Source organism: Anas acuta, chromosome 3 (assembly GCF_963932015.1).
Source record: "Anas acuta chromosome 3, bAnaAcu1.1, whole genome shotgun sequence".
Taxonomy (NCBI): Eukaryota; Metazoa; Chordata; class Aves; order Anseriformes; family Anatidae; genus Anas; species Anas acuta.
The window spans coordinates 23468540-23495773 of record NC_088981.1 but is presented as its reverse complement, the minus strand read 5'-3'; the positions used below and the strand labels follow the sequence as shown (position 1 = coordinate 23495773).

Genomic DNA, 27234 nt, shown 5'->3' with positions numbered 1-27234 from the left:
TACCTAGAGATAATAAATCTTTGTATGTAACATATGACAGACATTGCAGTTCCAAAGGATTTATTTTAATTCTTGAGGCAGAGTTCATTCATGAAACTTAAAGCACCCTATGCAACACCCACTCTAGAAAAGAACAGTGATAGCTAAGAGAGGCTGAAAGCTTCTAGAAAATACAGACTTGCTATTCCAAGTAGAATTGCTCCTCCCCGAAACACAGGTGCTAATACCCTGGACGGTGTCCTGTCCAGGACAGCAGAGCCAGGGGATCAAGTCTACGTCTCAGTTTCAAGAGAAACTGGTGATACTATACCCTGAAGCCAGTCTTTTAGGAGCTGACAAAAAGCCCTGCAGCTGTCCAGGCAGCAAGGACGATAAACTCATCACTTACGCTAAGCTGACAATCCCACTCATTAGTCAAAGACATTAAACTAAAAGTAGCCTGCTTTGAGAGGTCACCTAGTTAGTGAGAAGAGATACAAAAATCTTTTTGCTCTTTTGAGAGTTAAAAAAATATTTACAATCAGATAAAAAGCCACTACTTTCCCACATATACAAAATATCAATACTTCTATCAAATATTCTACATTATGTACAGCATCATTTTGACACAAACTGCAAATCTCTGTACTTTTTCAGCTGGAAGTTTTTTACAACAGATCTGGAACAATCTGTTTTATTACATTTGTTATTTACTTTTTTCAGAGATGTGTGGTACACAAAGAGAAACAAAAGGTTGTTTTTTTTTGTTTGTTTTTAAATAGTACAATTCAGCTTGGTATCAAAACTACTTATTTTTGTAACATAATCTCTCACATCCTTATTTTGAACTAGCTGTAATAGACTAAAAGAATTCATATAAGGACCGTTAAGCTCTATTTTCAGTAGGTTCCAGCTCAAAAGAAGGCATAAATATCTTCCTATACATTTAATCAACTCTAAAAAGATAAATACCATATACCTATATTACAGTTTCAGCGCATGCCCAAGATTTGCCTGCTTTTTAGCTGATAGTTTTTCTCCAGTTCACACAGAGCTTGAGCGCGCAGATTTGCAGCATACAGGCGTCTTTTGAGATCAGAGCATTTCCCTTTGGGAAGGGGGTGCTTTTCCACATTAGCAGGTGGCACAGCATTCTCTTCGCTTCCATCAAAGTGGACTTTCTTCTTGGTTGTAGACAAGGGGAACAGAAGCTCATTGTCTTCAGAAACAAACAAACAAAAACTGAATTAGTGCACCTCAGCATTTATTGCTTACCTTTTGTCCTTTAAACCTGTCACCCATTTTACTGCCTACCTATGGATTTAAACGATCTAACTGAATACACTTCAGATCATAGCAAGAGTTCTTTTCCATTTTTGAGTAACATTTGAAAACAAAGTTTTAAAATCATTGTGGTAAAAGGATATATATATATATATCACTGCAGCTTCTGGAGAGAATCTAAGGAAATATTACTCAAAATAAGAAGAAAAACACAGAGTTTCTCCTGCAGGACAAAAAATAGGCAGTAACAATCCGGGTCAAAAGGGAAATGTGGAATTAAGCTCTCAGCTACTTAAAAACCTTGTCTCTCCTTCATAGCAGGGGCAACCCCAAGCTGCCTGTTGTGGTCCTTCTGTCCTACCCACATTGCTCCAACCCTATCTGCGTATTAAGTCAATGGCATACAAGCTAGGCTCCAGCTCCATGAACGTGTTCAGGTGCATCAGTAATTAATAAGGTGCTTCCTCTGCAACCTTCAGAACAGGAACTTCCACAGTATAGCTATGCCTTATCCACACAACTGCCACAATCAAGAGGCAGTTTATTATTTTTGGTGACTCACTGAACAAAAACAACCATCAAACATTACTGTAACAGCTGAGCTGTCCCTCAAAAGAGCCAACTTCATATGACTTATCTTGAATAAGAAATACAGAAAAAGACCTTATTAGCTGTCCTATTAGCTGTCCAACTGTCCTAATCATAACTCTGGTGAAACCCTAATTCTCAATTTGTTAGGCTAAAACAAGGATTTAATAAGCACAGAAAGGTGAAAAGGATCAAACTGAAAATGCCAGTGAATGTTTGAGAGCAGTGTAATTTCATACTAGTAATTGATACCTTTTTTAAACATTAAAAACCTTCCTAGGAAGCTGAAAAATCTCTGCAGAGATAGGGGCGTGTCTAGGACATGGTCACAGAAACTCAGATTTTTGGTATTCCATTTCACTGTGAAGTGAACCACACAACTGACTGAGGAAAAAATTAGGTAGCTGTGTGAGAAAGGTGGTAACATTAGAGCAACTAAAGGTAACAGTAGCAAGTGATCTTGATAACATATTTCAAGAACACTTAACACCATTTGTGTCAGGAGTGGAAGTATTTTAGAAACAGTATTACAAGAATACTATAGAATGAACTGGAAGAGTAGCAAATATTGATACAGAAGTGTCTAATCAAATGACCTACAGCTGAGAAATAGCAAGAGCTGGTCACTCTTCCGCTCTAGGTTCACTTTTCTCTATTATCTAGATGTATTAATTACTCAAAGTGGCTTTGCTCCTCATAAAAAAATTAATGTATATGTGAAGATCAAAATATAGTATGAAGGGGTTGCAGAAGAAAACAGAAGCATGTGCTGGAGCTTGTTTAGCTTCAGTCATCCACTACTAGAGGCAGCAACAGAAAGCCCAAGACAAATGAATTTTGTGTTCTTTAACGTATCAAATAGAGAGGGGCAGAATTGTCAAAGTAGACAGGTATTTTAGAGATGCTCAGGCACCACTAACTTCCAGTGGTATTTTACTTGTGTTCTTGCCTGCCATGTATAGGCACTCCACAAGGAGGGGGGGGGGGGGGACAAAAAAAAGTTTGTTTTATTTGTAGTTGTGACAGTGACATATGTTTATCTCACTTTATTTCTGACCAAAACTAAATGAAAAGATCTCTTGCTACATGGTGTGTTCCCATTTCTTTGTTCTAGAATTACTAACAAGACTCAGCCATTTAATAGCCCATGTCTGTCTCACTCTTGCTCTCCCTAGCAGAAAAGTATTTAGTCATCTATACTGTTAAAGATATCTAAGTTTCAATGAACAGTAGGTACTACCTCTCTTTTTGTAGCAAGGACTTCAATATTACCAAGTCCAAAGCCAGTGTCAAATAGTCATGAGCTAGTAACTCTGTAAAAATGAGTGGAGTAGAGGTAGTCAAGTATGGCAGCACCTTTTTGAAGCTGTTCTTTGTTCTCGTGAATTAAACTGAAGCAAGCAAATATCACTTTGAGATTTCTTCAGAGCTTAGATGATGCTTTGATCACAGCTAGGTGGCTTGTAACAAGTATTAGTCCCCACTTTAAGGACTTTAGAAGTGGAACTAAAGCTGCAGTGATTAAGGACATATAAATTTATTAACCAAATCAAACTTCTGTAAGAAGACAGTTAAAATAAGTACAGCTCTGAGAAAGCTTAGATTACAAGTCTGTACTTTGGTATTTCATCAGAAAAAATAGTTTTAAAAGAAAAAAAAAATAAATCAGTGCTGACAGTGGTAACATATTCATAAGCAAACATCGTTCATCAAGTCTTTCTGTAAAGGAGAAAAGCAGAAGTCTCTTCCCAGCCATGCAGAGATGATTGGGGTTTGGATTGCTACTGTGGGACTGGGTACAGCGCATTGGGTACCACAGGCATCCTTCTGGTCATACCAGCCCACATCTATCAGTGCAACTGGCTTCTTGTGTACTTCCATACCTGGGCCATCTGCAGAAGCTAATGTCCTCTGCTGTTTGTAGAGATTGTAGTTCCGCATCAAGTTCTCAGCTCTGTTTTGAAAAAAAAAATAATAATAAGTTTAAGCTTTTTGTTGTAAAATTAGAAACTCTACAATCTAGCCAATGATAGGTTAGTAGATACCTAGCAAGTTTGTCCTCTGCCAGTCTCTCTCGAACACAGAGTTCTCGTTCTCTCTCTGGAAGTAGAAATATGGCAGTATGCAGGGTTAGAATGCAAGTGTTAAAGGGATTGTGCATGATGGATTTTCTTGCAGAAGATGACAGTAGTAACAGCCTGACAGATGCACCAATGTTTCTAACCCTATGGCTCTAAACAAAGCAACATAGCTGCTGTGTGAACCCAAGCTTTAACGAAACATTAATAAACCACTGTACAAGAGCTCCAAAGTGCTAGTCTTTAGGAAAAAAAAAAAGTCTGCCACACCTACAACAATGAAGCTACAGAAGCTTTCTACTCTGCACATTATATCATGGCACACATGACACCAGGTCTGAATAATCATTTAGACGCCAGCTAACAAGTCAGCAATGACTGAACACCATGTTTTGCAGCAGCAGCTGTTATTCAGGCTCAGAAAGCTAAACATACATAGTTAAAAACCTGTGTTCAGAGCCTACTACATATGCAAAGTAGTATTTTATCTAGTCAAGATAAGTGACTAGATGAAACAGCCACCTGCATTGTTTGACAGGTAAGCTACCTGGAGGGTACAGCTGCTATAGAAGTGGCTACATTATGCTCACCTTAGGCTATACATTAAGGTAGCTAATGTTAATGTACACAGAGTGGGTGAAAAGCAGCCTACGCTGCACAGTGCAGGGCAATATATGCAGGCTTCCTGCATACTTTGCAGTTATTGCTCATTTTTAATGATCTTCACAGACCAGACTTCCATTTCTGAACTGGCAACTACATCCTAGTAACTGAAACCCAGAACAAACCTGTCTATGTGATCAAGTCCAAGCATTTTTGTTTTAGTCTTTAGACAGAGTTCTGCTAGCAACAACAGGGACATGACAGCCTAGGGCACTAAAACGAGGGGTTTGAAAATAGTCTACCTTTCCTTCCTCAGCACTTAATCTTTTCAATCAGAATCTTACTGCCACCCCCTTCCCAAAGGGAAATATCATACGCTCCAAACGTTGCTCTCTGTCTTTAATGGCTTGCTCTCTTTCTTTCAATTGCCGCTCCTTCAGTTTCAGCTCATTCACTGGAGCATCCAGATGCTGCAGCCTCTCTGGCTCCCCAGATCTCCGGCCTCTTTTATCAGAGTTTTTTTTCAGCTCTTCTGTCACCAAGTCTGCTATCAAGGGGTGCTGCAGAATATCTTCAACAGAAGGTCGGCAATAATCCTAAAGGGAAGAAATTACCAACAGGTCACTTTACAACCAAGAAACATTATGGCCAGGGATTCCCTAGCAAGGCACACCCGAGGTAGAAACCAGCTACGTGCCATACAGCAAAAGACAAACTCAGAGCATGAGTGGGGGCAGGCAGCCTGCAGAGGCAGGTGCCAGTAGATTCTGGAGCCAACACTCTGCATCTCCCCCTGTACCGGAGTCCTAAAGGATCCACACCTGTCTCAGGTTCTTGTTACAGCTTTGCTGTCCCATGCAAAGCTCTTCTCAACACCCCCATCCCACTTGTGTGGGCCAGGCCATATATTAGCCATGTAAAACAGAAGTGAAGACAAAACCTCTTCAAAGTTCCAAACACACTGGGTGCCATTTTAACCCCAAAGTTAGACCACAAAACTCCGCATGGGCCAGTACTGAGACACCATCTCACATAAGACGGCGTAATGCTTGAGCTGCTTCTTTTATTTATTGGTGCCCTGAAAACACTGTTTCCCCCACTTCCCCATGCAAGCGATATTGCAGGTGACAAGATGATAGCATCACCACTTCAGATCAGTTTGTTCCATAATTGAAAAGGGAAACTTGTACTTCACTACTAGTTCATATCATGGGTGGAAAAATAATAAATCGGTTCTTACCTTTAAATTCAGCATCTCTTTGAGAAGTTCATTCAACTGCTCTGAGTAACGATATGGTATTCGTCTGAACTTCCCTTCCCTTATCTTCTCTGCCAACTCCTTTTGGTTGTAAGCTCTAAATGGAGGCCTAAAGAAGAGTTTTATTGAAGTCTCTCACTAGTTTTACAGGACTTATTTTCATTAGAGTGTCAGATTAAGAAAAAAGCAGCAAGATTAGTTATGTCAAGACCAATATAGAAATAAAAATCCTAGGATTGGTCTTTGAAACTTTTAAGCTTTCATTTACACAAAATGTAATCACTTACACATTAAAAGTTACTCTTCTACATTTATTACCATGCTACTGTACTTACGAGAGAGCACATAACTCATACAGGAGACATCCTAGAGACCAGATGTCAGATTTTTCATTGTATGACATGTGGTTTATTTGTTCCTAAAGAGAGAGAGAACAATCTTTATTAGAGACGTTGTTCTCCTACTGCAGGATCAGTTGCTGTTTGAACCTGAATTAAACCATTGGTTGCTGGGGGTACTTTTAAGGTTCCTTCTTAATTAACTTCCTCAAGTATCTTACTCGTAAGGTCTTATCACGATAGCAATGCCACACTACAGAAGACTGAAGCATTGCACCAGTTTTCAACTGATAAAACCCCACATTCCAGGCAACATTAATCTTCTCCCCACCAAAAGGTACTATCAGTGGAAACACATTCTTGTTCGTTTCTCATACAAATTAGAATCTTACCCTCAGTGTGTAATTTAATAACTTCTTTACCTTGACACTGAGAAACAGAAGAGCTCTCTAGCTTCTCTGTTCCTTTTACAGGAAGCTACTCCAACGTAACTACCTTACATCTATAATATTCCAAGCACGTAATACTTATACAGTGAAAAGTAACCTTAATTAGAAGGTAGCAATGGTGTGAGGAAGAAATGAGATGAAGGTATCTGGAAGCTAACCATCTGCAAAATAACCTTGTCTCCAGAACATACACACACTTTATCAAAGAGTCACCTGCATTTAAGACTAATAACTCTTCATTAAATCCTCCTAAATATTAAAGGACTCTGAGATCAACACCGCAGAAAACAGTTCTCAGAGGGATGAAAGGGAAGACAAGGCACAAAAGGGAGCTCTTACCGGAGACATGTAATATGGAGTTCCAACAAACGTTTTGGCAAAGCTGGTGTCGTGGTGCAGTATTCTAGCCAGTCCAAAATCTCCGAGTTTAACATTCTGCTTGCTGTCTAGAAAGACATTTGCTGGTTTTATGTCACGATGCACAGTGACTGCACCATCACTCCGTCTATGACATTCCTTCAAGGCCAACGTCAACTGAGTCAACACTCGGAGAACAAAGCTTTCTTCCAAGTAATGCCTGAAAGACAAAAACATTTAACAAACATTAATAGATGCTTTATAGCATACACCAACTTCAGTAGTTGCTGCCAGTCTTAGTCCTATATTTTTAACAGTTAGTAACGTTATCAAGCTCATCACCTTTAAAGATAAGCTATCAGCAGGCATCTACATGTGTTAATTTAAAAGTAGAAATTGAAAAAAATAAACACATTGTAAGATGTAGGCTTCTGTTGCAGAGTCTGCATGACATTCCCTTCCTCCCTCAAAAGGTCTAACAGATATGCTGCATTTCCGTGCCTAACAACACGGGCATCAAATTGTAAACAAGCTGAGAGCTAAGACACCTGATTTTCAATGTAGCCCTCCTTAAATGAGGGCACCGGTTTGGTTTATACAGCTCCAGCGCCACTTTGGACTGCTCTCACAGAGCAGCACCATGTACTTGTTCAACCTAAGCCTGTGAAGATTAACATTATACTTCAGAAGTAGGGTTTTTAGAGAAGCATCCGATCAGCTGGTGCACCCGCTAGCAGAACTCCCAGCAGCGCTTCACACCGCCCTCTGCACATTTCACAGCAGTTGCTGGGTCCAAAGGGCCGGACTCAGAGGCACAAGCTCAGAGACACAATTCACCTTAACCTCGCTCCTTTGGCTGCCCAAGATGCTTCACCCTACACACCCCCACAGCGCCCCGAGGTACTCCACGTGCCTTTCCCTCGTGCAGCGGGCGATGAGGCTGGCCAGGTCCCCGCCGTCGCAGTACTCCATGACGATGTACAGCGTCGTGCTGCTCCTGTCGATGATGCGGTCGTGGTAGCGCACGATGTTGGGGTGCCGCAGCTCCCGCAGCAGGTTCACCTCCGAAACGAGCATCTGCTTCTCCGCCTCCGTCATGGAGCCGTAGTCCAGCTCCTTCCACACCAGCACCTGCGGGGGGACGGACACCGGCGCTCAGCTCGCCCAGCCCCGACCCCAGCCCCCCTTCGCGGCCCCCCACCACGCCGATCACGGCGCCTGCCGCCGCCCCTCACCTTGCCGTCGGCTTTGCGCCGCACCTTGCGGCACCTGCCGTAGGAGCCGGCGCCGATGGTGAGCAACACCTCGTAGTCCTCGGGCCGCCCGGGCATGGCGCTAATGGCGGCCCTCAGACCCCCGCCTCACCGCCGCCGCCGTTTGAACGCGCCGCCCCGCCCTGCCATTGGCCGAGCGGCCCCGCCCTGCCGGGGATCCCCGCTTCCCATTGGCTGCCGGGGTAAACAGCGCCCGCCCGCTAACGGCCGTTGCAACCGCCGGGAGGCGGCGCGCGGCCGCCATGAGGAGAGCCACAGCGGGGCCGGCCTGAGGGGGGGGGGGGGCGTGACCAGAGCCACGCTGTTAGAAACGATAGAAAAGCGTTCTGGGAAATAACCCCCCAAGACCAGCCGGGAGAAACTGATTCTTCAAGAAATCAGTGTTAAAAACTCCACAGAAGTGACAGAGAAAGCATATGAGGACAGCTGTCCTCCCACAGACAAACAGCTTCTGCAAATAAACCAACGGGTGCCAAGGGTCGAATGTAAATTCGGCAGCAGGAACGTGTGGGTCCATGTCCAAATGTTGAGCCAGCAATTATCATCAGTATTATTATTAAATTACATTGTATAACACTAGAATACACTGAATGGCATTACAGAGATTTTAAGTATATGCTGTATGATTTAGCATCATTTAGGGTAATTTTGGAGTGATACTGGAGTCAGTTGTGGACTCAGTTTAATTTGATCTCTCTTAATTGTGTGGAAATGGCACTCTGAAGCAGAAGTTGTAACACACTTGTATAGATCCTGAATCAGGTACAAAAATGAGCAGTTTTAAGGCTTTAAAAATGGTATGGGGGCATAGGTGTTATGCTCTCACTGAATATTTATGAAATATTCTCATATTTTGAAGGTTTAGAAAAAACAAAGCCTTTGCGTTAATCATCAGAAGGCACAAAAGCTCCTTTTTTTCATCCACTATAAGAATTCTATAGCTTTCTATCTATAGGTGCCTACTCATTACAGGAAAAAATGAGCAACTGAGTATAAAGATATGTATAGTTTTGTTGTTAATGAGTAACAGGGTACTCTAAATCATTCATTTTTATCACTAATTTTAATTATTACCTTAAAAGAAAATTCCCATATACAGTATTAGCTTTGTAAATAAATTATGGCATTATGCAATAAGAATGACACAAATTGCAGTATGCATTATGCAGGCTGTAAGCTTCATTTCTGGTGCCAAATCTCTCTCTGTTTCAAACTTCTGTACTTTTAAATTAGCAAAAGGTCATCATGCATCCCCGCTGTTATCAATGGGAGCCTTTCTATTTATATTTCAAAAGAAACAGAGTAGATTTTGAATACTGTGTTTCGTCTAGAGTCTATCTTAAAAGTTTCCTTAGAAATGTTGGTTTGAATCATACAAATGTCAAAAGGTCATGCTCCAAAAACCAGTAGCACAGTCATTTTTGTTCTAATTATTCCTATTTTAAAGAGCTTGATAAAGTGAGAAAAACGCGTTTCTAAAAATTAGTATTAATTTTTTCTGTAGGTGCTCATTTTTCTTTTTCTTTCCCATTCTTACCGTATAAGAGAACCCAGAGTCCAATGATTCCAATAATATATTTCAAGTTTGAAATGGAGACCACTTTTGACAGGTGTTGTATTTTCAACTCTGATCTCTAATTCAGAAGCAACTCTTAGATTTCTAGTCTTGAAAATACATGTCCTGACTTCAGGTCTTTGAAAGCTACAAAATAGTTTTTGATAATCTATTTATCTATTTTTAATATTGCTTGCAATATTTTATTTTTATTTTTTACATCAATTTTCACCAATTATTTTCTAAAACTTGATAAAAAAATAAAATTACTCTATAGTTCATTGCCAAAGTTTGGTAATTTGTGTGATATCTATCATTTTTTGCCATAAGGGGTACGATTTTCCTTACTCTAGGGCCTAGTTACCTGACAAAGTATTAAACACTGAAGATAGATAATATGGTAGATGAAGTTCTATTTCTCTTAGATATTTTCTCTTTTGTGCATGGAAATAAGTAACACAAATGGTTAACACTTGCTGTGGGAGTCCAACTGAGTATATTTATCCAGACTGATAGCAAAAATACGGTATTTTAAAATACTATAGCAAATTAAATTATTTTTGTGGCGACTTTATTTTTGTTAGCCAATCAGAGAAAATTGCATGGAAGTAGAAGTTCAGAAACAGAAAACATGCCCAACTGGAAAAGTACTCAAAATACATACAGACAGAGCTTTCTAATGAAAAATAAATGTACTTGGTAAAAAATAATTACAAAAATATCTGAAGAAAATGTTGTCTTTTCTCTTCAAAGACACATGAAATCATATTCCAGGATCTCAGAAATATGTTGAAGTCCACCAGCAAAAAGGAGGAATTGAGTACACGGCATCAGCAAGGTAAGAGATCTTAAAGAATTCCTTTAAATGACAAAAAGAGAAATTATAGAAATTGAAGCGACTGAGACATTGGTGTGTTATTTTAGTACATTTTCACCATCTAAGTAAATTGTTTTTTATTTGATTAGCAAGCATATGTTTGTTTGTTTCTTTGCTTGTTTTTCCAACTTTTCTCACTTGGTCTCATGAACACAAATTTTACGTCTACCAAGAATTACAATACACAGATTTTATCATCAAAATTCATGTCTAGAACTAAAACAAAATCAAATAATAAAAATGCTGGGATATTACATCGTAGCACTCTCCTCCTTTAGAAACACCCCAGTGTGGAAAACCTTCTGTATCTAAACAGATGACCGGGTAAGCAAAGATTAATGAAGCATGCAGAACTGTTTATTTGATTTCAAAAAAAAAAAAAAAACACTCAAAAAACAGCTTTCTAGAATAATTTAATTTAATGTGGTGAAGCAAAGTTCGGTATAATCGCTATCAGCTGAGATGTAATAATGCTTTCCATGGAAATATTCCAGTTTACTGGAAATTCCAGTTTTATGCATTCTGGAATATTCCAGTTTAATGCTTTCTGGAATATTCCAGTTAACAGTATTTAGAATCAGAAAATTTTAGATGTTTATACCTTTGTCAGACATCCATATTCAACAAACTTACATATGGAAGATGAGGATAATAGCTCCATAATAATAGAAAAATTACAATGTATTTATTCATGGCATGTGATTAAATGTCAGGAAAAAAAGTACCACAGTAAAATTTCCTAGTATTTTTCCTCTACTGGTTTGAAGGGGGAAACAAAGAACATGTTCATTGATGAATTTCTACACAACACAGCTGTGGACAGGGCAGAAAGGAACAAAATTTAGAAGCATCAATTATAGTGCTTAAGTACACTTTACTTTTCATTCTTTGTAATGTTAGGATTCAATGCCAACTTAGACTCCAGAAGAAATATGTGCAGCAAGCAAGCTTCAATAGGGGAGTTTGTTGCAGCAGCCACACCTTTACAGTTTTGTAAAAAAAAACTTTTAAAATTAGGAAAACCATAAAAGCACATGATATAAATACAAATTCAGCAGCAAGTTAAGTTTCTGCATGTAGCACTGAAAAAAAAAAAAAAAAAAAAAAAGCTAACAGTGAGGGATTTCATGAGACAAAGACTGAAGAAAGTAAAAAACACATTTTTGCATTTAAAGAGGGCAGCCCGTGAATTCCACTAAATCCAGATTTGCTTTATGCGTTTCTTATATTCTGTAAGGGAATATTTCAATACATGGCTGGACATTTTGAAAGTATATAATTACCTAGCTCTGACTCTTGAAGTGAAACTAATGTCCCTATCAACTATCTGTGTCTCCATGTATATGCGTATAGCATTCATTTACTTCATCAACAGAAGGCGCTTGAATTGTTCTTTAAGAGTACTATTTAAATTGAGTAGGAGACCAATTTTTAAGGTGCTTTGAGGTGCTTTTTTGAACTTCAAATGTGAAATGCCTGAGTAGCATCAAATCCTGAACTCATCAAAATCTGAAGAACTGGAATTGTCCCCAGGCAAGAAAAATATTATGGCAATTTCTGATTTCTTTTCTGGTCTCTCTTGCTAACTCATCTCTACAGAGATAGACAAGTTTATATTTTATTCCTTGTTTTCTTCTCTTTTGAAAGAGAAGTACTATAGTATAGTAACCTTCCAGATTGACATTTGTAGGTAGTATACATTAAAATTTTTGACAAAAATGCTTTAAATAAAAGAATAAGTGAGTATTTTGCGTATCAGAGCTGCACATTTTTGTTTTTAAATAAAATCAAGTATTTTAGGGCTTATTATGTGTAACAGTCCGTCTCAAATATATTTTTTTTCCCATTTATTTATTGCAGTCCCTTCAGACATACTGGGAGAAATGTTTTCAAGCAAAGCCATCACCAGGTTTGCATGCACTGCACCATTGTTGACACAGATGGTTTTGTTGCCAGGCCACTCATTAAGTCTCTAACCTCCATGATTATGGACCCAAAAATAACATTATTTCCTCTACCTTCTGTCTCCTGTAGGAGAAAAAGGCACAGGAATCGCATTAGACATTAAAGCAACATCACAAATAGTGACAGCAAAATTTCTTCCACATTTTCTCTGAGGCCTTTGCACCTGGGAAATGCCACGCAGTTCAGACCTGCTCTGTAGGGATCCAGCACCTTTCTGTACGCTCAGGAGGTAGTAAGGCAGTAAGATAGCGTGGAGCTGCCAAATATCTCCTGCCGCACGAGACACCATGCCTGGAAAGACAGGCAGCAAAGCCTTCAAATGGAAGGCTTTATATAATTTGGAACTCTCGTTAATGACACAACAGCTTCTGCAAAGTCTTGATATCTCAGCTTTTAGGCTTGGAGGACAGCCAAGCCCTGTCCAGCTTCATTCACACCACACATTTCTTTGGCTGAAGCATGCACTGACTGACCACACTTTTAAAACTGACTGACAGCAGAGACTGAGAGTACTACCCCTATTCTGTTCTATTTAGGTAAAGGCAGAGTTTAAGCCTCAGCAGTCCTACATTTGCTTATTTAGTAGCAAAAGGAGAAAAGTTTAGTTATGTATTACAAGTAAATACCTGTTTCGGAGATATTTTATAGCATATACCAAGGGAATCAATTTCTCTAACATAGTGATCTCAAATTAGAATGCCTACTCTCATTCAGGCACTGTCCATAACGTGCATTCAGACATTGTAATGTTAAACTTTATGTTAGATGGGCTAGAGACTGCAATTTCCATTATGCAAGACCCACAAACAGTTGTAGCAGTGGACTCTTGGCAGTACATGTACATGTACATGTACATGACATACTGTAGGCAAATGTAGAAGCAAGAAGAAACACCAAACCAATCATTTGCTTTCAGGGGACAAATAAACTGTTGTGCCAAGAATACCAGTTATATCTGATTTAATTAACTTAAGGAAAAGAGGCCATGTGGTTGGAGCAGAGGATGAGGAGACAGAAATTTCTGGTAGAAGAGATAATCTGGTACCCTGTGGTACGGAACTCCCTGGAGTCCCTGAGTTCAAATTACAACAAGTTGCCTGATTTTAAAGAGGAAAGAAATGAATTTTGATGCAGCTGTAACCCATCACCTTACAGGAATTCCTTTTTTTTTTAAAAAAAAAAAAATATATATATATATATATATATATATATATATATTTAATATATATATATATTATTTTTTTATTTATTTGTTTGTTTTTTTTTTGTTTCTTTTTCCTAATGACGATATCAAAAAAAAAGATTATAAAAACAAGACAGTCCACATACAACCATCTGGAGTGGCATTTTCCACTGCAAAAGTTAAGAAAACAGTGTTTACTTTGCACAAAACTGATTTTTATTTATTTATTTTTGTCTGGTTCCCTATGGAAATGGAACTGAACCGATCATCTCACATGTATGTTTCTATTAGTCGCTATCCCTTCCCCATTAAGTTATTCCTAAAGATACTACATTCCTACAAGTTCCAAGAAAATAACTCAAAAAATAAAGGAGAAACATCCTAAAGAGCTCAACTATATCATTAAACCAGAGAATCCATGTGGACGATGATGGTGATGATGAATGTGTTTATACTGGCTTGCGGGAAAACATTTGACTAATGTGTGTACCCTAGACACCAGAGAGTATAACTATGAGATATCCACAGGAAAGCAAGCTTCCTTTGCCTACTTAACTATATGGTTTTTTGATCTGCCATGTATTATTCTGAAACCAAATTGAAACCCAGTCCTACTTATGTTACAGTAAGGTGATTACAGTGAGTAAGTGCTTTCATGTGGAGAAAATGCCTGGTACTTACAAGCTCTTTAGACTAATGGAGAAAGGCATAATATGAACTGATTTTTGGAAGACGAAGTCAGACAAATTCGAGGAAAAAGCATAGATTTTTAGCCAAGAGAATAAGTAACCTTCAGAGCAGACAGCTGAGGCAAATGAAGATTCTCTTTTTTTTAAAGTTTACAGATCAAGACAATGCCTTTTTTTGAAAGACAAACTTTAACCATATGCAGATTATTAAGCTCTATCCATAACAATCAGCATGAAATCTATTCAGGTAGTCAGACCAGGTGAGAACATGTTCCTTCTGGCTTAAATTTTACGCTGCAAGCAAGGGGTACGCAGTCAGGCTTGTAGAAGAGGCCCACTCTCATCAGTGTAAATAACAAAGGGAAAATAACATGTCTGAATATAAAAACAGACAAGTATAAAGTGATTTCTTTCTTTAAAGAAACCCTTTTGTTATGTCGGGGGCCCATCTATTTTAGATGCCTTTAGATCATTTGGCACCTCACAAATACAGTTTAGCAAATGTTGATTTCATGCTCAGATAAGTTTAAATATTTTCATCTGTCCTCATTTGAAACAGTCAGCAGATAGAGTGGTTAGGCCTAAGCCTTAAAGAGCAAGGTGGCCACCTTACTTTTTTCCCTCACAATTCTTAAGCCTCATTACTGTAGGAAGCTTCCAGGAAGAGACTTAATAAGATTAAGATGACCTCTTGCCTAGGGAGCACCACGTTTAATTGTAATATCTGAGCAGAAGTCATTATGGAAAAGACAGACATAATACATACAGATTAACTGGGGAGAGAAAAAAAAAAAAAAAAAAAGAAACACCAGGAAGACAGCTACTGCAGGACTGATGTGGCCAATGCAGACATGAAATCTTGTTCTATTTTTCATATTTTGCTCATAGAGAAGGAAGAAATGGGAAGGACTGCTTCAAACAGAAGTATATGTATTTCTTGTCCGATCAAAAATGGGGCTGCTTTCAGTGGCAGTCGGTCGGGCTGATTCCTAAAACCAGCACAGCCCTTGAACGCAGGATTCCCCAGTACAATACAGTCGGCTTTTCTGTACCTCACCCATGCTCCTGGATGCCATTCTGTAGCAACAGCCTGATTTATCCTCTCAGAGTCTACGCTGATTTGTTGCCTAGGTGTACATTAAGCTGACTGCAGAGAAGGTGTCTGAGGCTAATGCTGGGAAGTCAGGCTGAGAACACAGTCTTTCTTCAATGCGAGAGCTAAGGACACCTATGACCATAGGTGGGAGAACGTTTGCAGTTTTGGTATGGCCACAGGCATCAAGCAGGCTCAGCACTAAGGTCGTAGCGCTGTGACTCATGCCACACACTGCACCTTGCAAACAGTGAGACAGCTACTGGTAGCGAGCGTCAGAAGTTCAAGGTTAATTTTCCAAGCGGAAGAGAAAAAACAGGTCACAATTTTCCAGGTCAATGAAGCTGTTCCTGTCATGTTCAGAGGAGAGTTATCTTGGCACTTTGCAAATCCAATAAGAGAAAATGTCGAAATCTACCTGGACGTGTCTTGGACTACAGGGGGAATCTGCTGCATGAAATCAGGGCTGATATCACTTTCTGGGGGATTACCTGTTCAATAGAATTATTTGTTCTCAGCCCCATGACAGAGCAGAAGGGGAAAAAAAAGACCCACTACATCTCAAGGTAGCTTTATATCTACATAAAAAATACCTACAGTCATAGACTCCTGGAAAGGCTGGACCACAAAGTCAGAGTTTAGAGGCAGCTTAGAGCGTTTAAGTAAAAAGGGTACTAGGGACATATTGACTGTAATTGGCAGGTGTTTTACCTCAACTGTCTGCACACAGAGTGCAAAAAGCAAGGACACCTATAACAAGAGCAGAACTGTGTAAAGAGGCTAAATACATCAGGAATGGCTATGTGAAATTTGGAGCTAGGACCAGCTCCCAAACCAACCATGGTCCTTGTCACTTGTTGCTCAATGTTTAAGAACATTATCTCAGAATCACATCAGGTTGTACTATCACATGCTAAAGCCACTGCTAAGGATTACTGGGAAACAAAAATGTGGCTCAGCAGTGCTCAGCTCCCACTCCAGACACTTGGCCAAGGCTTTAACATTGTCTCAGAGCTCAGTGATCATTTTTGGGGAAGAACTCCGCCATCTCCCAAGACACACGAGAGCTGATGGAATGACTTGCCAACCTGAAAGCCTTCGAGCTGTAAAAGATGCTGGTTGCCTAGATATTTTCTGGTGGGCAGCAGGCTCCAAAGTTCTGAAAAGCCCAACTGCCTAAAAAAAAACTCTGCTGGATGGCAGGCTTTTGGAGGCAGAGCAAGAGTAACCCTTCCATTCACAGTAAATGGGAGGGTTGTGTGGCTAAGCTTTTATATGTGGGAGTGTTTGGGCACTGAAAGGTAGCAAAAAGGTGCCATCTGCAGGCTCAGACCTCCTCAGAATACCTCCCAGAGGAACCACAGCTCCTCCACGCGCAGCCTGCTGTGCGTGTCAGGATGCCTTGGGCACTACTCTCAGCTGCAGGGCATGCTCAGGTGCTGCGGCTCTGTGGGGCTGACTGACTGGTCCTGGACCCAGGAACACTCCTGGGTAGGAACGGTGTCAAAAGCCAACTTGGTAGGAGCTCTGGTTATTGCTTGTTACAACCTGAGCTCTTTCCTGCAAGACACTGCACATACCGCATTACAACAGAAGGTAATTCTGTGATTGTTCACAGCAGCACGCATCGAGCAGCTTGTGCAAGACACCTGAGAGATTTCTGTTCCTAGGGTCATATTTTCTGACATACCTATCAGAACAGCACGGTTTTAAACGGTCTTTTTAAAAATAAATAAATAAAGGAGAGAGAGAGCTGTCCCTGTCTTTTGGAGGAATTTATTCTCATTTAAGAAATATCAGTGCTGGAAAAAAATCTGAAGCATTTATTTCATCAGGACTATTTTGTGACCTGGCAGAGTCCCTTTAAATGTGGGTAGTAATTCTTCTTTGCCCTTTCAGTCTGTCACCTACGAAACAGTCATCAACAACCACAGCTACCTATCGGCTGTTACAGAACCATCTGTGCAGCCTTTGATCATGCACTTTTTATTTTTTTCCTTCCAGATTGTTATCATCCTTCTGGAAACAAAGAATGGGACAAAATGTTGCAGCACTCTTACACGGTAGGGTGCTATGTTTTTAGTTGCTACAGTATAAAATAAACAGTTCAGGGTAGCGGCTGCTGACACCTCAGGCAGCCCACAAACCTCAGGTCACAGCAAACACAACAAACAAATATTTAAGGCCATTAAGATTTTCTCAGAATGTGAAATCTGGTTTCTATGATACCTCATTCAGTTTTGGAGTGGCCAAAACTCAGAATCTGATAATAATTTTGTTTCCATTCTGGTGATTTTCATGTCGTCTCAAGCTCAGCCTGAACCCTGGAATATAATCAAAATTGAAATTGGAATGTAATTTGGGGGTCATGTTGATCTGTAATTTCCATCTCTTTTTCTACTTGAAAACAGAAAAAAAACCTTTACTTGTACCTGTATTGTTGGCTGCAACTTGTTTCAAAGAATCTGATTACAGTTGTCTGTTATCACTAAAAAGGAAGAATAGACGTCGTGTGCTCTGAAATTCACAATTCAAGAGCAGCCACGCAGGCTACTGAAGACTTAAATCAGCAAAACAGGGGAGTTATGTAGAAAATTGATGCAGAGTTTCAGTAAAAAAAATAAGCAGCCCTGATGCAGGTTTGCAATGCTAGCTAAAAATAACATAACATTTTGTGGTCAAATGCACATTTAGTTAATTAGATCATTTGATTCACAGAATATTCGTTTGAATAAAAACAGGGCTCCAGAGCTTATTCCCTTCTTGTCCTCAGGGACATGCCCACATGATGTAGTCCCAGAGAAGACAGTGGCTTTGCCTGGGTCCCTGGGGCACGGTGCTCATCCCTTACCACACACGAGAGCACGAAGTCTCTTACTGTCTGCCAGCCTGAGAATCTGCTCATTCAATTTCTCAGCGTCTTCCAACTTGTTCTCTCTCATCTTTTAAGTCCTGAGCATTCAGGCAGTTAATGTGTTCTCTGCTAGAGGTGATTATTATATTAATTAGTCATACTCCAAAGCTTTACATGGAATGGACTGGAGCATTTAACAGCCAGAAGTTATAATGCCACCTCTTAGAATCATTTCAAAGTGACTCCACAAACAAGATCTTTGCAAAAGCCTCCCACCACAGAAGTGATTCTCCCTGTGGCCACAGGGAGCCACACAGCCACCATTATGAATCCAGGGGAGAAGGCAAGGGAGAGAGCAAAATCCCTGGTCTCTTAACACCCTGCCAGGAGTTACAGGGGTTGCTCTGCCCTTGAGGTGACTGTACTGGTTGCACCTGGGCTTCAGTTAGCTGTTTTCTCGCCAACTCCTGCTGGGAGTCTTGCACTGTTTTTAGCCAGGCGTATAGAATGCATATGTAGCAAACTACTTGTACCTACCTGCAGGCAAATGGGGTAATTAGTGCAGCCTGTCATCATAATTTCTGTGTTTGTTTTTGACTGCAATGTTCAGGTCACTTTGCAAGACGTAGGATGACTGTTAATCTCTGAAGCCTTAAGCAACATCATGAGGTGCTTGACCCCACAGATAATCCAGTTTTTGTGTAATCACCCCGAGGTGTGTAACTCAAACATTTAATTGTACAGTACAAATTCCACACCAGCAGCACCATAGACCAGAAGGCCTAATCATTATCTCACAGTCCATACATCTAAATATTAGTGTACAGGTCCAGTAGCATGCAGCTTCCTAGAGCTTTTGGGACAAGACTATCACGGTAAGCTCATTCAGCACCATCAGCCTCTTTACCAAGACCCCTAACTGGCTTTTAGGGGCAGAACTTGTGGTGCACTTTCCTGTTTTCTCCTTTAAAATGTTGCCACCAAATTTCAATCTGGTAAACTGAAGGACTCAAGAAGAGGGAGAAGAAAACTTAAAAGAATCAGCAACTTGATAGAGCAGCATCCAGAGATCAAACTGATTAAGGCAGAACACAGAGGGATCAGTTTTCCTTCTTTATTTTCTTTTCAGCATGTGATCATCTTTTCCTTTCTCCAAATGTATGTACAGTAGGAAGGTAGAAACAAACCTCTTTGGTGATTTTAATTCTAGCTAGGCATCTGATTAGATGTTCTTTCATTCACTGAGATACTTAACAGTCATTGTGGTTCAATCTCATTTATCAGAGCAACCGAGCAGTTGCCTAGATTTTATCTAAGAGTTTAAAGATTGAGGTAGTTATCTTGGATGAAAGGGTCTGCTGCACTGAGATTCTCACTGTGCTGGATTAGAAAGGGAGTGGTGATAGTGTCATAGACTTGCCTAGGGCCACATGAGAAGCTATTTGTTGAGCCAGAAATTGAGCTTGATTATCCCGAATTACTTCAGTCTGGTGTCCCATCTACTGGCTCATTTCTGATTGCAAGTCAAAGTACATCTGCTTGAAGGTGCCCATTTGGTCTGTAAATGTTAAGTCTCAGTCTAAATGTAGTCTCAACTGTAAATGTCCCCAGCGTTGTCCGAGAGCTGATAATTCCTAAATAAAAAGCAGCTTCTATTTCTCTGCTCTATATATGTAGCAGAGATAAGTGTATGGAGCAAGGACTGCTCCTCAGAGGACTTAAAAAACACTCTTTGACCAAATGCTATTTGACATTTCCTTTGCCACTCTGCAAGGCTCCTCAGAGGGCTTAGCTACTGTTATTTCTGCCAAGGAAGCAAAGACACCATTTCATTTCCCTCAAGCTAAACAGGGTATGATGTGCAGCAATTCAGAATTAATTTGACAGTAACGGAGACGGCAACTATTACTGTGAGGTATTTCTGCTCTGCACATTGCCATCCTGTCCTCATTTCACCCCCACCCCCCAAGTTTTGGTGTTACAAGGAGTTGCTGAAAGCAGGCAGGCCCATGGACAAGGCACACTCATGTACACTGCTCTGTGCTGGCACAGCAGCAGCTTTGGCCTTGACAGCCTCTGTGGGTACAGGAGCCCTCAAGTCCCACAGAAGTGCAGCTCTCACTTTTAGGAAGAGTACTGTCACAATAACACACACAGGTCCACGGGAAGTAGCAATTCCTTCTAAACAGGAGGCTGGAATAGAATTAGAACAATTTTGTTCAGCTGGGATTTTTGGAGAACATGTGGCCCAACACCTTGCTCAGCTCTTAGGAAATCTAAGGCTGTTTTCATCAAGAAACAGCTAGGAAGACTTTCTGTTTTCTAGCTGGCTCTTTTTTCCACTACCAATGCCCAAAGCAAACTGATGATGAAAGGATGCATTCTGTATACATGGCTAAGAAAAACAGGACAGGGTAAATTTAAAATATACACAGCCACTTTCTTTCTAACAGTGGTATCAATGCAGAATGAGCAGCGCTGAGGCCAATATGGTTATGAAAGCAGACACTACTGGCTACAGTCCCACAATACACAGCATCAGGGGATCCTCTCTTTATTGATTTGATTTATTAATGTACACGCTGTAATTTAGGCCTTGTAACATTGAGAATGAGGGCAAAGCCCTGAAATAATGAATGGCCTAGGGTGAAGAAAACCAATCTGTAGTCTCTTTATATTCTCCTCAAAACTGCCTCACTTCCTTTCGTTATCTCTTCCCTTTCTAAAAAGAAATGGAATTTCAGCCTACCTTGTCTGAGCTTGGGTCCTGCCAGGCTGAATACCTGTGCTCAGCAGAGATTTATTTCACCCACTCTTCCACAAATGCCCACAGAAAGTGTCGCACAGAGCTGCTCTAGGCTCACTGCCAGGTTCCCAGACGTGGCCTCTCCCTGATCCCAACCTGCCCTAATCATTTTGCAACCTTCCTGTGTAGATGCAAGCTAAAGATGGTTGCTGAAGCTGGTCGCTGAAGAAACCCACACATGGCAAGAATACAAAGATGTGGGAGGACAGGCATTACATGCAAGGGAGCGGCAGGTAAAAGGGTTGGGGAGGGCTGGGAATAGGGCTCAGTCCAATCTGTTCCTAACTCAGCACCCCAACAGTCTCCCATTCATGCTCAGAAAGTACTTTGGGGCTATTGATATTTTTACACACAGCACGGAGAGGTTCCTGTCCAGCTGATGAAAGGAGTTTCCTTAGTTTTTAATATCTTCACAGCTGAATTTGTAAAATCAAAACTTAATATTGTACTAAGGTATTAACATGAGGTCTCAGTTCTGTTCAAGTCAACATATGCCTCATCTCTATCTTCACTCTGAATAGCTAGATTAGGACTATTTTAGCAACTAGCCCTGTGACGATAAAGTGCATCATTTATAAAAATCACTTTAAGTCATATACATGAAAAACTTCAGGAAACAAGACCATTTCAATGGGTTTCCATAAACTTAACTTCTACAAGAACAACAGACTCACCTGCTTGGCCCAACAAGCAACATACTTGCTGCTTCCAGGTAGCAAATTATTTCAGTGGATTAAAACCAGGACACACTCATCTTCAGATAATGGGTGAATAAGTCTTTTTCTTCCTTTAAACAAGGACAACAGGAAGGTCAGTTATCTACATGCTGCTGTTGAAAATGGTGAGGTTGTTTTTTACTGAAACCCTCCTACTGGTGTTCCTGTGTGGACACAGAGGCTGTGAGGCATTTCTGTAGCTCTGGAATGAAATGAGCACTGCTACAAATTTCACAGGAGACAGGTAATGATCAAAAATTTGATCTTTTGATGGGTTGCAGTGTAGAAAAGTAGGATGCTTTCATTACTAACATTCTCATACATTTAATCCTGTGGTAATCTATTGCATAAACCAAGAATTATTCCTCAAAGAAATGTAGAAGCTAAACTCTTTCAATTTGTTGTATGAGCAATGAATGCTGGGCTCCTACAGATTTTTCTTTTCTTGCCTGAACTCTGTTTCCCACCACATAATAGTAGCTCTGCTGCGTGTTCCCCTGAGATGCCCACTGGGCACAGGAGACACATGCTGCAGTTACTGTGCAGCCATCCACATATTGGCCAGCTGAGGAAATTCTTTGAAACGCGTTGTCCTGGTTTCAGTTAGCACAGAATTAATTTTCTTCCTAGTAGCTGGTGGAATGCTGTGTTTTGGCTTAGGATGAGAAGAGTGCTGATAACACCCCGATGCTTTAATTGTTGCAGAGCAGTGCTTACACCAAGCCAAGGACATCTCAGCCTTTTGCTCTGTCCTGCCAACGGGCAGGCTGGGGGTGCAGTAAGAGCTGGGAGGGGACAGACCCAGGACAGGTGACCCAAACTAGCCAAAGGGGTATTCCATACCATCTGACGTCATGCTAAACAATATATAGGGGTGGCTAGCTGGGGGGAAGGGGCCGGACTGCTCGGGGTTAGGCTGGGCATCGGTCAGCGAGTGGTGAGCAATTGCATTGTGCATCACTTGTTTGTACATACTATTATTACTTTCCTATTATCACCATTGTATTATTATTGTTATTATTTTTATTATTATTTTGTTATTATTATTTTCCTGTCTTATTAAACTGTCTTTATCTCAACTCACGGGCTTCACTTTCCATTTCTCTCCCCCGTCCCAGAGAGGGAGGGGGGAGGGTGAGCGAACGGCTGCGTGGTGTTTAGCTGCCAGCCGGGTTAAACCACGACACGCGTGTATTCTACCTGTATTTTCTTTTGTATTCTTATGGGACTTGCTAAAATGGTGAGCCTGTCCTCCATGCAGCTATCAGTTTTTTCAATAGAAATTCCTCTTAGGATCACACTTGAGATTTCTACCTGATTTAAATGTAGCTGAGTATGGCCAATAGGCCTGAACGCTGTGGGGCAGGGTAACAGCAGATGGACCAACCACAAAGATCATATTTCCTTGGGAAACTGGGGATGCTTCTGCCATCCCTAATGGATGGGATGGAAATGCAATATTAAGACTCCCAGAAAACCTGTTTTATGGCAATTAAATGTAATACAATGCTCTAAAGGCATATTGATGTTATAAGGTAATTTTCCTATACTGCCATGACAGAGCTGAATCATTTTTATGTCCTAGATAAACATATAATAATTATATATCTTAATTTGATAATTCTAGATTTGAAAACCTTTTGGGTTTGGGATAATCTCATATTCCTATAGCATATTTCACTGTAAATTGCTAATATGACTGAGGGGATGGACAGCATGATTTTGCCTATAAGTTTTATAATTAAAAATGTCATATACGGATAAGGTGCTTTTCCAATACCTTGAAAATGTATTCAGCCTAATTTTAGAGCTGTCCTTTGTTACAGCTGAATCCAGCTATTCAGTCTTAAAATGAGTTTCCCATTAAGCCACAGTCTGACAAAAAAAAATGTAGGTAGAAGAAAAAGCCTGGTTTTGGCCCAACTAACTACAGACGAACCAAATACAGTCATTTTAATGCATCTCAGTGTTTATGAGAATGACAGCATAGAGCACTCATGCTTACAATGTTAGCATTGACGTGAAGGTCATAGGTAAGCTCAATTTTGTTCTCTGATGTTGACCCCCAGTGCTATTGACAGCATTTTAACACCAGGAGTATGCTTTTGCCTAAGCTAACCAGGAGACCCAAGACAGCTCTATGTAGGCCGAAAGAGAGCAGTGTTACTGTGAAAGTTAACAATAAAGATGTTAACTGGCTCAAATCAACATCAGTCCGTGTATAAATGTTCGTGGAGGTTAAGTGACAGACTAGTGTGTCTGACTAGCTGTGACCAGTAACTCAGCTCAGAAACAAGAGTTAAGGGTATAATTTAAGCTGAGGTTAGACTTTTCTCATGAGCTCTGGTACTCACTTCTCTCTCTTACATTAATGTGTCTATTAAGAATTACCTTTCTATGACTTCTTTTTCTGTTCAGCTTAGACATACCCTGCAGCACAGTTCCTTGAAGTCCCATTCTTGCCTGCTATACACTGTGTCAAAGAATCTAAAAATGGATTCTGAACTTTCTGTAGATCCTTGCAACTAGATGGATATGACTCAGGCAAGATTGTAGGAAGAGGCAGTATCTTTTATTATTTGATCTAGTAAAATACATTTGTAAAATACATTTCTTCTCCCAGTAGGCTTTTCCTAATGTCTTTAATAGAAAAATATACTGTACAGTCATTGTGTGATTCCTAATTATCAAGAACTGGCTCCAAATTGTTCTGCTTCAGATGTATTGGCCTGCACTGCACTAAGCTGAAATCTTCCATTCAGTAAAGTTAGTAACAGCAGGACCATTTGCTGTGTGCTGCTCAGAGGTACAGATCACTGAATTCTGCACTCTTGCTATGAAATCAATCCTGTCACCTGCTGGATCATGCTGCCAGCTTAGTCAGCTCCCTGAGAGGTTTCATTTTTGAAATGGAAAACGCAGGTGAAGATTGCTGCTTTAGCTGTCTGTGATTAAACTACTTGTAAAAAATAGCAGTGTCCTCCAGCATTCATGTATTGTACAGAAGGCATTCCTGAGGATGTTTCCAAACAGAAAAGAAATATCTTTCTGAAAAGATGTGGTTTTGCAAAATTCCTCCTTATTTCTAGGGAGAAATCTGCATAGGGAACATTAGACAGTATTCAAGAAGATAAAAAGGTTAAACATTAAAGAAAAGACTTGGAACTAAAAAATAAAAACCCCTCTCCCGTTCTCTCATGAAGGTATTCCATGGATATACCATAAGTATCCAGGACATACCTAAATCAATATTGCAATATTAGAACTGGGGTGCTGCAGTGGTAGTTAAAGCATAAAAACACGTGATGTTTAGTGAGCCTGAGGTTCCACTGTCCAGAAGACCTGGGAACACAGCGTATGGGGGCATGGGATGTGCAACATGGAGAGAGGAGGCCCAGAAGACATCCTACAGAGTGTATGGCCCCGGTTTAATCCTCACCTGGAATGGTGTCCTTAGTCCTGCGTTTCTGAGGTGAAAGGCCTGTTGGTCACACCCCAGGAGAAACGCCGACCTGTTACCTAACCTCTGCAGCTCCACTTCAGCCAGAATCACAGATTTAATCCCCCCACCAGCTAGCTGTGAGAACTGTGCCAGCAGGAAGCAATAGGTTGGTTTGAGTGGACTTCATTTTTTTGCCAGTATTACTCAGCGCAGAAAAATGAAAGCAGAGTGAGGCAAAGCCACTTGGTAGGCCAGAGGGGTATGGCCTCTAAATCTCTCCCAATTGTCTTCACAATGACAAAGGCTTCGTGTATTGCTTTACATATTGAAACAGTCTCCAAGGTTTCACTGTTCTGATGAATTCTGATGTTTCACTATTCTGATGAATTAGGCCTTTCCCCCCACACTCCCCCCTTCAAATTTTTGATCTTTCTCTCCGAAGGTATACTAAATATGCTTTGAGGTTTCAGATAAATTTGGAACGTTTTTATTTATAATTTTAATTAGTAGACATCAGAGGATCTGACCCCTTTTATAATAACTGGAAGGGTTGAATAATTGAGGTCTGAGTAGTCAAGGTCAAAATATGTTGCTTAATATACATCTTACAATTATCTAGTATTGACTTTATAACGTCACAGATTAAACTATGAAATGTTCAGAACTCAAAGGTCTATTTTCTTCTCTATAAAGAAATCAAACTTTTTTCTTTTTTAACTGAAAATTATCAACAGCATGAAAATTATTAACAGCATAGTGACATAACATTTCATGTAGATGCAGTACATCTGCTCCTGTTTAGGTCTATTCACATGAGCAATAATACTTAGGATAAAGCTGCTTCTGCCTTTAATACAGGATCTGTTATGCCAGGAGAGGTTCAACGCCTGCACCAAGCACAATTACATAACGATGCTTCATCCTCAGTGTCTACTGGCATGCATTAGTCAACGAGGACGAGAGGCATACACTCATAGGAATCAATGTTTCTCTTAACATCATGCATCAGAGAGATGAACAGACAGACACCCCCGTGAAAATGGGTCTGAGGAGCAGGTGACATGTCTTAAGACAATTTCTTAAGACATTTTTCCTCATTCCCTCTGAAAGGAAGAACAAGAACATTTCTGTTTCCTTAGGCTAATCTGTTTTCAAAGGTTAATACATGTATATAGAACAGGCTCGTAAATCACGGTGTTACTTCTGCAGTGATAAATGCAGGAAAGAAGAGGAAGAAACTGGTCTACGTGCAGTCCAGTTCAGTAGCACTGGCTATTGGTAGACACCAGTGTAGCTAGTGCATTTGGGGACTTACCAGAAACAGCTTAAGATATGTTTCAGAGCAGAAGATGAGTACTCTAACATGCTTGAGCCAGTCTAACTAAACCACTGAATGCTTGTACGTAATTATTTCTACAAAGCTGCTTCCTATCTCTTACATTCAAATTAGCTGCTTCAGTCAAGTAATTATTTTTCTTCAGATTTGTGGAAAGAACGAGCTAGAAGTAAGGTGCTTCTATCAAAAAAGGGTAAAAGGCAGCAAGAGACACGTTGTACTATGATCACTATAGGCCCCCTAGCAAGGAACAGTTCAAAAGAGGGCAGGGCAGAACATTTAATTTGCTTCTGAATGGGCCACAAACCTGATAAAAGTGAATTTTGGGTACTTGTCCTGTAACCTTGTTAGCCACATCAGTGAGCACTCCAGACCCTTGTCCGATAGTCTGCTTAGTTTTTCTTCTCTGCACTTTTCTTTTCTGATTTTGGCACAAGTCTACCAGTGTCAGTGGCGATGGGAGCACAGGTACGAATGAGACTACTGGCATTTTAATTGTCATGTGGCCAA

General features: G+C 40.3%; 1 protein-coding gene across 1 annotated transcript; it reads right to left on the bottom strand.

The window, feature by feature from the left end:
- Positions 1-43: 43 nt before the first annotated feature.
- On the bottom strand, positions 44-8328 carry NEK2 (NIMA related kinase 2). Its single transcript, XM_068676126.1, has 9 exons — positions 8170-8328; positions 7848-8065; positions 6917-7154; positions 6126-6208; positions 5773-5899; positions 4909-5128; positions 3897-3951; positions 3735-3805; positions 44-1198 (listed from the first exon to the last, which is right to left on the bottom strand). The coding sequence occupies exons 1-9, from the start codon at positions 8263-8265 to the stop codon at positions 972-974; spliced, it is 1335 nt and encodes a 444-aa protein (XP_068532227.1). The 5' UTR covers positions 8266-8328; the 3' UTR covers positions 44-971.
- Between the last annotated feature and the right edge of the window lie 18906 nt (positions 8329-27234).

Coding starts and splice junctions, on each gene's coding strand:
- NEK2 (XM_068676126.1), bottom strand. CDS start 8,265: ATGCCCGGGCGGCCCGAGGACTACGAGGTGTTGCTCACCATCGGCGCC. Junction 7,155..7,847: donor GCCCGCTGCACGAGGGAAAG/GCACGTGGAGTA, acceptor TTTGTCTTTCAG/GCATTACTTGGAAGAAAGCT. Junction 3,952..4,908: donor CAGAGAGCAACGTTTGGAGC/GTATGATATTTC, acceptor TTCTACTTCCAG/AGAGAGAACGAGAACTCTGT.